The sequence below is a fragment of the Aulonocara stuartgranti genome (assembly GCF_965226115.1).
Source record: "Aulonocara stuartgranti genome assembly, chromosome: 19".
In the NCBI taxonomy this organism is placed as follows: Eukaryota; Metazoa; Chordata; class Actinopteri; order Cichliformes; family Cichlidae; genus Aulonocara; species Aulonocara stuartgranti.
This window is the reverse complement of record NC_138955.1, coordinates 12136-23412: the sequence shown is the minus strand read 5'-3', so window position 1 is coordinate 23412 and position 11277 is coordinate 12136. Positions and strand designations below refer to the sequence as shown.

General features: G+C 48.8%; 1 protein-coding gene across 1 annotated transcript; it reads right to left on the bottom strand.

Moving 5' to 3' along the window:
* Positions 1 to 1380: 1380 nt before the first annotated feature.
* Positions 1381 to 4497, bottom strand: LOC309695878 (uncharacterized protein; the record flags this gene model as incomplete). Its single annotated transcript, XM_082516852.1, has 3 exons — positions 3539 to 4497; positions 2030 to 3448; positions 1381 to 1389 (listed from the first exon to the last, which is right to left on the bottom strand). Exons 1-3 carry the CDS (start codon positions 4097 to 4099, stop codon positions 1381 to 1383), a joined length of 1989 nt encoding a protein of 662 aa, XP_082372978.1. The 5' UTR covers positions 4100 to 4497.
* Between the last annotated feature and the right edge of the window lie 6780 nt (positions 4498 to 11277).

The following is an 11277-nucleotide window of genomic DNA, read 5'->3' as shown; positions in this document are numbered from 1 at the left end:
AAAGAGGTGAAATTAAGGCACATTCAAGGAAAGTATTTCAGATCAGATTAGCAAGTTAAACCACACTGAAAATACACATTGAATAAACCATGTGTCATGGCTACTGAACGGACTCACGCGCAGACAGTTCTTTCTCAGAGAACAAAAGGAGATTTATTTACAACAGGGATCACCTCAGTGCTATATACACTCAACAAAAATATAAACGCAACACCTTTGTTACTGCTCCCATTCCCCATGGGATGGAGGGTTAGGGTGTTGAAAAAAGATCAGGGAACCAGCAATCGCCGGTTCCCTGAGATGCACTCTCCACCGTGGGACAGGATAGTGGTACCCCTGCTGTCAGGAATCGCTGTGCGGCAGGCAGGAGTTGGACCCAAAATGCAGGACTCACAGACTCGGGGAGGTGAACTCAAAACACAGCTTTATTTGCTGGGAGAACAAACATACAAACTAGACTAAACTGGGAAACCATAAACTAAGAACTCACAGGGAGACACAGGGAGATCCACACACAGCATGAGGGACGACGTCACGCCGAACAGAGGGAGACGCAGACAGAAATACACAGAGGGTAAACGAGGAAAGTGGGAACACACGGGGAACACAGGTGACACTGATAATCATAACGAGACAGGGCGGGGTGAACTGAACATGACATGTACGGGCGTGAGAGTCACAAAGTAAACAGGAAGTGCACAGAGGTTCAGACAGGAGGAGAGAGAGCACGGGGAAAACACAGACATAACGGGCTGGGGAAACATGAAACAACCACAAAGGGAGACGAGGGCTCATAAATACACAGGGCACACAGGGGGTAAAAGCCATGAAGGGAAAACACTTAGGGAACAACACAACAGGGCAACTCAGAAAACATGGCCTAAATAAGGAACAAAATACAAACATACAAGAAAACTAAGAACACTGGGCCAACATGGCCCAGGACCATGACAGTACCCCCCCCCCTCAAGGGCTGGCTCCCGACAGCCCAAACCCGAAAAAACAAAAACAGAAAACAACCCACCCAGGGCGGGAGGCGGGGGACCAGGACGGAGGGACCAGAACGGGAAACAAAAACAAACAACAGAAAACACAGGAGCACATGACTATAGTCCAAATAAGGTTCAGGGGGCCGACCCAGAGCCAACAGGCACAAGAGTTCACGGGCCACACGGTCGGGGGGCCGACCAGGCGGGTGGCACAGGTGACAGAGTTGGCCCGGAGGCCGGCTGTGCGGAAGGCAGCGGCGATGGCGAAGGGGGGGACGACGACGGAGCAGTTCAGGGGGCCGACCGCGCGGAAGGCAGCGGCGGCGGCGAAGGAGACGACGGAGCAGTTCAGGGGGCCGACCGCGCGGAAGGCAGCGGCGGCCCTCTAGTCTCAGGCATGCTGGCCATGGCCTGGTGGGCACAGGACCAGTCGAGGCAGGACCAGACGAGGCAGGACCAGACGAGGCAGGACCAGACGGTGGCGATGCGGGGGCCGGACCAGGCGAAGCACAGGCCGAGGCGGGACCAGACGAGGACGAAGACTCGGAGGCCGGACCAGACGAGGACGAAGACTCGGAGGCCGGACCAGACGAGGTTGCAGAGGCTGAGGCTGGACCAGGCGGAGCTGCAGAGGCTGAGGCTGGACCAGGCGGAGCTGCAGAGGCTGAGGCTGGACCAGGGGGAGCACAGGCTGAAGCCGAAGCTGGGCCAGGCGGAGCAGAAGCAGAAGCCAAAGCTGGACCAGAAGCAGAGGCTGAGACCGGACCAGGCGTAGCAGAAGCACAGGCGGATGCAGCCGGACCAGGCGACGACGAGGCGGTCGCAGGTGGCGGCTGGACAGGCTCCTCGGGCCCTCCAGCTGATGCGGCGTGAGGCTGAACGGGCCCCTCGGACCCTCCAGCGGAGACAGGAGGCTGAACGGGCCCCTCGGACCCTCCAGCGGAGACAGGAGGCTGAACGGGCCCCTCGGACCCTCCAGCTGACGAGGCGTGAGGCTGGACAGGCCCCTCGGACCCTCCAGCGGAGACAGGAGGCTGAACGGGCCCCTCGGACCCTCCAGCGGAGACAGGAGGCTGAACGGGCCCCTCGGACCCTCCAGCGGAGACAGGTGGCTGAACGGGCCCCTCGGGCCCTCCAGCCGGAAGAGACGGCTGAAGCAGAAAGCAGTCCGAGGCGGAGAGAAAGCTCACGCCATTCCTAGCAGGCTGCTTCCCAGCCTGTACAGCTGACGTGGAAGGAAGCTGAACGGGCTCCTTGGGCCCTCCAGCAGACGTGGCATGGTGCTGGACGGGCTCCTCGGGCCCTCCAGCTGACGTGGCTTGAGGCCGGATGGGCTCCTCGGGCCCCCCAGCAGACGAGGCATGGTGCTGGACGGGCTCCTCGGGCCCCCCAGCTGACGAAGCAGAAGGCTGGACGGGCTCCTCGGGCCCCCCAGCAAAAACAGTTTCAGAACCAGCAGGCCCGGGGACCTCTGGAAAACACGGAACAGAACCCGCAGGCCCGGGGACCTCTGGAAAACGCAGAGCAGGACCAGCAGGCGCACGGGCCTCTGGCAGGGACAGAGCAGGACCAGCAGGCGCACGGGCCTCTGGCAGGGACAGAGCAGGACCAGCAGGCGCACGGGCCTCTGGCAGCGTTGATGCTGACTGGGGCTGAGCAACACATAGGTTAGGCTCAGGAGGCAACAGTTGGGTGCAGTCCTCGGCTGACTCCTTAGCCCCCAGGGGTCCAGAGTCAACTGCGGGTTGAAACTCGGACTCTGGGGAGGCCCTGGAGGTAGTAAATGTCTCTAATCGGGCCAGCTTTCGAGGGACGAAAACAGTCCTGTTGAGCATGTTTTCCTGCTTAATACGAGTGAGAAAAGTTGGCTGCTCAGCAGGAGACTGGGTTGAGAAAGACTGAAGTGACCGTTGTGGTGAGAATGAAACTAGTGAAGGAGCAGATGATTGAGCTGCAGGTAACGGAGTAGCTAACTGGGCAGCTGACTGAGCTGAGGGCAGCTGAACAGCGAGCTGGGCTGCTGAATGGGCTAACGGTTGAGGAGGTGTTTGTAGTGAGCGTGATGCAGGGGGTGGTATAGGCTCCCCTGAGCCTCTAGGGCTCGGTTTAACTAGCTGAACGAGTTCAGAAGAAACAGTTCTGCTTAGGCTTCTCTGCTCTAAGAGAACAGGGCAGAAACAGCCCGTTAAGTCCCCCTCCCCATTCTTGGGTTGCGAACCCACAGCGTCATTCATAGATTCAGCAGTACATGTCAAAACTGAATTCAAACTGTCCGGGGTTAACTCTGTATCGACAGAAGAGTTCTTAGCAGGCTCCAACAGAGGGTGCACAATCAGAGTTTTGCCCATGCATTCTGATTCTTCAGCGGAAAAAGCATCAACATAATTAGTCAGGGAGTCTTTTCTTTCTACGGGGCCGGGGTGAATGTCCATGGAACAAACCGCCTTCACCTCACTACTCTTAGCCGTGAGAAGAAAACAGTTCCCATTACTATTTGCAGGTGAAGCAATAGGGGTACAAGCAATAGGGGTACAGTCAACATCACTCACCATTGCCTGCTGTTCTGACGAGTGATTGGGCTCCGGTTGTAGTGAGGAATGACGGCGGTGGCGCCGCTTCCTCCTGGCGGCAGGGGCTGAGGCGACAGGAGAAACTGGTGACGATGGAGAAAAGACGTCCTCGTCCTGCGACCACATCGCCGCCAAGCAGGAGGCAGGTGAATTAAGCCCTGAGCGGCAAGAAGTGGAGCTCTGTGGCCGCGGTGCAGAAACGCCTTTCCCCTGTTGCAATTGCTGCTGTACGGCGGCCGACTCCGCGGAGAGCTCCTTGTGTTGCGGCCGATGCCGATGCGGCGGCTTCGGCGAAGAATACTGGGCGCGGACAAAGGCTGCAAGCTCCCGAGCCTGTAGCACCTCCTGGGCTTCATGCAGCTGGTCCATGAAGCCCATAAATCCCTTTAGTGTGCGCAAATGAGGATTCCCCTCCAGGATCGCTTCAATAGCGTTAATCCCAACTGCCATGGTCTTAGCGTCCTTAGTGAGGGAAACCCGCTCGATCAGGCGGTGGATGCGGGAGAGGTCATGTTCCCGGGATGAATCCGCTGGGTCCATGTTGTGGTGACGTCGTACTGTCAGGAATCGCTGTGCGGCAGGCAGGAGTTGGACCCAAAATGCAGGACTCACAGACTCGGGGAGGTGAACTCAAAACACAGCTTTATTTGCTGGGAGAACAAACATACAAACTAGACTAAACTGGGAAACCATAAACTAAGAACTCACAGGGAGACACAGGGAGATCCACACACAGCATGAGGGACGACGTCACGCCGAACAGAGGGAGACGCAGACAGAAATACACAGAGGGTAAACGAGGAAAGTGGGAACACACGGGGAACACAGGTGACACTGATAATCATAACGAGACAGGGCGGGGTGAACTGAACATGACATGTACAGGCGTGAGAGTCACAAAGTAAACAGGAAGTGCACAGAGGTTCAGACAGGAGGAGAGAGAGCACGGGGAAAACACAGACATAACGGGCTGGGGAAACATGAAACAACCACAAAGGGAGACGAGGGCTCATAAATACACAGGGCACACAGGGGTTAAAAGCCATGAAGGGAAAACACTTAGGGAACAACACAACAGGGCAACTCAGAAAACATGGCCTAAATAAGGAACAAAATACAAACATACAAGAAAACTAAGAACACTGGGCCAACATGGCCCAGGACCATGACACCTGCCCCAGTTCAAAAAATTGCCCATCTTGGGTTTATGCGCATCTACTGAGCTCTTCGCGACATTTCGGCGTTTCTTCGCCTTCTTCAGGCCGAGCTCAGTGTGTCTGGTGTTGTGTGCCGTCTTGGCTTTTATACTGTTGCTTTGCTCCTCCCACTTCTTGGGTTCTCTCTTTTTCTTTTTACGTGCTTTCTTTCTGTGTTTCCTTTTTTCTTTGTTTCTCTTTGTCTTTCACTTCTTTTTCTCTATTTGTTTTCCCTTTCTTGGGTTCTCTCTTTTTCTTTTTATGTGACTTGCTTAGGGTTAGGGGAAATCAAAGTTGGGAGCACGGTCCCCGAAGGGGGCCGCACTCCAATGCACAGACCATACCTGCTCCCATCTCAGGCGTCCAGGACCCCCCCAGTGGAGTTCCAAATGGAATGTAATAGATGCAGTCAGAGAGGTGGGGGGAGGAGGGGTGTGGAGGTTAGGTTTAGGGTCCACTCAAGGGGTGGGGGATGACCAACTCTCGTGTCCAATCAGAGTGGCAGGTGGTTAGGGGTTAGGGGAAATCAAATTTGGGTGTGGAAAAGGAAACAGGGTCCCAGCAATTGCTGGTCCCCTGTTGGTGCACGCTCACTCGACTGGAGTGGGCATTGATGCCCCCTGATCAAAAAATTACCCATCTTGGGTTATAGTTGCTAGCTGTTTATGATTGAGCCCGTCGCGACGTTTCGGCGTTGTTTCGCCTTCATCAGGCTGGGCTCAATGATGTAGGGACTGTCTTGTCCTCTATTTATATGTTTCCCTCAACTTAGGTTTTCTTTGTGACTTTCTTGTCTTCTATTTCTCTGTTTCTTCTTACTTAGGTTTTTTTTCTGCATTTTCTTAGCTTTTTCTGTGCTTTTTTCTGTTTTTCTCAACCCTGCTTGGGGAGTTCTATGTTTCTGTTTGTCTCAACCCTACTTGGGGAGCTTTTCTTTCATGTGCTTTCTTCTTAGCTTTCTCTGTACTTTTTTCTTAGTTTTTCTCTATTTTTCCTCTCTGTGTACCCTTTGTGACTCTCTTGTCATCTATTTCCATTTTTCCTTGTTTTTATTCATGGCACCCCCTATTCCTTAGTCCACTCTTTCTTTCATCTTTATATTTCTGGCACCCCCATCTTTAGTAACCACTCTATTTAGGCTTCTTTTTCTGTTTTTCTATTTTTCCATTTTTTAGGCTTTTTTTCTGTTTTTCTGGGGGGTGGGGGGGAGGGAGGGGGGATAGGTTAGGGGAAATCAAAGTTGGGAGTCCGGTCCCCGAAGGGGGCCGGGCTCCAAATGCACTGTCCATACCTGCTCCCATCCCGGGCGTCAGGGCCCCCCACAGCATGCCCCAAGAGGCTGTGATCGTCCAACGGACTGGTAATGATGTCCCTATCCCGTTTCCAAAAATTTCCCGTAATTAGGTTAGTATTGTAATTTTGTTTTGTGTTCTAATAATGTACTTATGTGTCCTTTCTTTGTTTCTCTTTGTCTTTCACTTCTCTTTCTCTATTTGTTTTCCCTTTTTCCTTGGGTTCTCTCTTTTTCTTTTTACGTGACTTATTTCACTTTGCTTTCTGTCTGTGTTTCCTGTCTTTATTTCTCTTTGTCTTTCACTGCTTTTTTTCTCTATGTGTTTTCCCTTCCTTGGGTTCTCTCTTTTTCTTTTTACGTGACTTATTTGTCTTTTTAACTTGCTTTCCTTCATATCTTTGTTTGTCCCACTGTTGTTCTCTTTGTTTACACTTGTTTTTCTCTTTGTTTTCTGTCAACACTTTGTTTATATTTCTCTCTTAATGGCACCCCCTGTCCTTTTTGACATCCCGTCCTTTGTTTACTCTATTTGTATTTATGGCACCCCCTTCCTTTAAATCCTTTCCGTTATTTCACGTACGTTATTCTTTGTTCTTCTATGATCATTTGGGCCGTCGCGACGTTTCGGCCGATATAGGCCTTCCTCAGGCTGGCCCAACATGTCTGAATGTGCTTTCTCTGTGCCTCCCTTGGCTTTTATAGTGTGCTGTCTCCTCCCACTCTTGGGCTTTCCGTTTCCTTGTTTTTCTGTTTAATGTCCTTAATGTTTTGTCCTGTCTTTTAGTGTTATGTCCAATTGTTTTGTGTCCTCCAAATCCTCCTTTTAATTTCTTGTCCCAATTATATGTGTGTCTTTATTGACTTTTATGATTTTGTCCAATTGTTTTGTGTCCTCCATCCTCCTTTTATTTTTTTGGCCTGATTACGTGTTTGTCTTATTGACCTTTATTGTGTCCAATTGTTTTTGTATGTAGGGTTAGGGTTAGGGGTTAGGATTGGTGAGGGGGTCGGGATACCCCCAGCCCAGTGGCCAAAGAACCTACTGAGGGAGCCTTCAGGGGACCCCGCGCTACCCAAGTGGGTGGTCAGGCGGCAACTGGCTGGTTAGGGGAAATCAAAGTTGGGAGTCCGGTCCCCGAAGGGGGCCGGGCTCCAAATGCACTGTCCATACCTGCTCCCATCCCGGGCGTCAGGGCCCCCCACAGCATGCCCCAAGAGGCTGTGATCGTCCAACGGACTGGTAATGATGTCCCTATCCCGTTTCCAAAAATTTCCCGTAATTAGGTTAGTATTGTAATTTTGTTTTGTGTTCTAATAATGTACTTATGTGTCCTTTCTTTGTTTCTCTTTGTCTTTCACTTCTCTTTCTCTATTTGTTTTCCCTTTTTCCTTGGGTTCTCTCTTTTTCTTTTTACGTGACTTATTTCACTTTGCTTTCTGTCTGTGTTTCCTGTCTTTATTTCTCTTTGTCTTTCACTGCTTTTTTTCTCTATGTGTTTTCCCTTCCTTGGGTTCTCTCTTTTTCTTTTTACGTGACTTATTTGTCTTTTTAACTTGCTTTCCTTCATATCTTTGTTTGTCCCACTGTTGTTCTCTTTGTTTACACTTGTTTTTCTCTTTGTTTTCTGTCAACACTTTGTTTATATTTCTCTCTTAATGGCACCCCCTGTCCTTTTTGACATCCCGTCCTTTGTTTACTCTATTTGTATTTATGGCACCCCCTTCCTTTAAATCCTTTCCGTTATTTCACGTACGTTATTCTTTGTTCTTCTATGATCATTTGGGCCGTCGCGACGTTTCGGCCGATATAGGCCTTCCTCAGGCTGGCCCAACATGTCTGAATGTGCTTTCTCTGTGCCTCCCTTGGCTTTTATAGTGTGCTGTCTCCTCCCACTCTTGGGCTTTCCGTTTCCTTGTTTTTCTGTTTAATGTCCTTAATGTTTTGTCCTGTCTTTTAGTGTTATGTCCAATTGTTTTGTGTCCTCCAAATCCTCCTTTTAATTTCTTGTCCCAATTATATGTGTGTCTTTATTGACTTTTATGATTTTGTCCAATTGTTTTGTGTCCTCCATCCTCCTTTTATTTTTTTGGCCTGATTACGTGTTTGTCTTATTGACCTTTATTGTGTCCAATTGTTTTTGTATGTAGGGTTAGGGTTAGGGGTTAGGATTGGTGAGGGGGTCGGGATACCCCCAGCCCAGTGGCCAAAGAACCTACTGAGGGAGCCTTCAGGGGACCCCGCGCTACCCAAGTGGGTGGTCAGGCGGCAACTGGCTGGTTAGGGGAAATCAAAGTTGGGAGTCCGGTCCCCGAAGGGGGCCGGGCTCCAAATGCACTGTCCATACCTGCTCCCATCCCGGGCGTCAGGGCCCCCCACAGCATGCCCCAAGAGGCTGTGATCGTCCAACGGACTGGTAATGATGTCCCTATCCCGTTTCCAAAAATTTCCCGTAATTAGGTTAGTATTGTAATTTTGTTTTGTGTTCTAATAATGTACTTATGTGTCCTTTCTTTGTTTCTCTTTGTCTTTCACTTCTCTTTCTCTATTTGTTTTCCCTTTTTCCTTGGGTTCTCTCTTTTTCTTTTTACGTGACTTATTTCACTTTGCTTTCTGTCTGTGTTTCCTGTCTTTATTTCTCTTTGTCTTTCACTGCTTTTTTTCTCTATGTGTTTTCCCTTCCTTGGGTTCTCTCTTTTTCTTTTTACGTGACTTATTTGTCTTTTTAACTTGCTTTCCTTCATATCTTTGTTTGTCCCACTGTTGTTCTCTTTGTTTACACTTGTTTTTCTCTTTGTTTTCTGTCAACACTTTGTTTATATTTCTCTCTTAATGGCACCCCCTGTCCTTTTTGACATCCCGTCCTTTGTTTACTCTATTTGTATTTATGGCACCCCCTTCCTTTAAATCCTTTCCGTTATTTCACGTACGTTATTCTTTGTTCTTCTATGATCATTTGGGCCGTCGCGACGTTTCGGCCGATATAGGCCTTCCTCAGGCTGGCCCAACATGTCTGAATGTGCTTTCTCTGTGCCTCCCTTGGCTTTTATAGTGTGCTGTCTCCTCCCACTCTTGGGCTTTCCGTTTCCTTGTTTTTCTGTTTAATGTCCTTAATGTTTTGTCCTGTCTTTTAGTGTTATGTCCAATTGTTTTGTGTCCTCCAAATCCTCCTTTTAATTTCTTGTCCCAATTATATGTGTGTCTTTATTGACTTTTATGATTTTGTCCAATTGTTTTGTGTCCTCCATCCTCCTTTTATTTTTTTGGCCTGATTACGTGTTTGTCTTATTGACCTTTATTGTGTCCAATTGTTTTTGTATGTAGGGTTAGGGTTAGGGGTTAGGATTGGTGAGGGGGTCGGGATACCCCCAGCCCAGTGGCCAAAGAACCTACTGAGGGAGCCTTCAGGGGACCCCGCGCTACCCAAGTGGGTGGTCAGGCGGCAACTGGCTGGTTAGGGGAAATCAAAGTTGGGAGTCCGGTCCCCGAAGGGGGCCGGGCTCCAAATGCACTGTCCATACCTGCTCCCATCCCGGGCGTCAGGGCCCCCCACAGCATGCCCCAAGAGGCTGTGATCGTCCAACGGACTGGTAATGATGTCCCTATCCCGTTTCCAAAAATTTCCCGTAATTAGGTTAGTATTGTAATTTTGTTTTGTGTTCTAATAATGTACTTATGTGTCCTTTCTTTGTTTCTCTTTGTCTTTCACTTCTCTTTCTCTATTTGTTTTCCCTTTTTCCTTGGGTTCTCTCTTTTTCTTTTTACGTGACTTATTTCACTTTGCTTTCTGTCTGTGTTTCCTGTCTTTATTTCTCTTTGTCTTTCACTGCTTTTTTTCTCTATGTGTTTTCCCTTCCTTGGGTTCTCTCTTTTTCTTTTTACGTGACTTATTTGTCTTTTTAACTTGCTTTCCTTCATATCTTTGTTTGTCCCACTGTTGTTCTCTTTGTTTACACTTGTTTTTCTCTTTGTTTTCTGTCAACACTTTGTTTATATTTCTCTCTTAATGGCACCCCCTGTCCTTTTTGACATCCCGTCCTTTGTTTACTCTATTTGTATTTATGGCACCCCCTTCCTTTAAATCCTTTCCGTTATTTCACGTACGTTATTCTTTGTTCTTCTATGATCATTTGGGCCGTCGCGACGTTTCGGCCGATATAGGCCTTCCTCAGGCTGGCCCAACATGTCTGAATGTGCTTTCTCTGTGCCTCCCTTGGCTTTTATAGTGTGCTGTCTCCTCCCACTCTTGGGCTTTCCGTTTCCTTGTTTTTCTGTTTAATGTCCTTAATGTTTTGTCCTGTCTTTTAGTGTTATGTCCAATTGTTTTGTGTCCTCCAAATCCTCCTTTTAATTTCTTGTCCCAATTATATGTGTGTCTTTATTGACTTTTATGATTTTGTCCAATTGTTTTGTGTCCTCCATCCTCCTTTTATTTTTTTGGCCTGATTACGTGTTTGTCTTATTGACCTTTATTGTGTCCAATTGTTTTTGTATGTCCTATGTGGTTAGGTTTAGGATTGGTGAGGGGGTCGGGATACCCCCAGCCCAGTGGCCAAAGAACCTACTGAGGGAGCCTTCAGGGGACCCCGCGCTACCCAAGTGGGTGGTCAGGCGGCAACTGGCTGGTTAGGGGAAATCAAAGTTGGGAGTCCGGTCCCCGAAGGGGGCCGGGCTCCAAATGCACTGTCCATACCTGCTCCCATCCCGGGCGTCAGGGCCCCCCACAGCATGCCCCAAGAGGCTGTGATCGTCCAACGGACTGGTAATGATGTCCCTATCCCGTTTCCAAAAATTTCCCGTAATTAGGTTAGTATTGTAATTTTGTTTTGTGTTCTAATAATGTACTTATGTGTCCTTTCTTTGTTTCTCTTTGTCTTTCACTTCTCTTTCTCTATTTGTTTTCCCTTTTTCCTTGGGTTCTCTCTTTTTCTTTTTACGTGACTTATTTCACTTTGCTTTCTGTCTGTGTTTCCTGTCTTTATTTCTCTTTGTCTTTCACTGCTTTTTTTCTCTATGTGTTTTCCCTTCCTTGGGTTCTCTCTTTTTCTTTTTACGTGACTTATTTGTCTTTTTAACTTGCTTTCCTTCATATCTTTGTTTGTCCCACTGTTGTTCTCTTTGTTTACACTTGTTTTTCTCTTTGTTTTCTGTCAACACTTTGTTTATATTTCTCTCTTAATGGCACCCCCTGTCCTTTTTGACATCCCGTCCTTTGTTTACTCTATTTGTA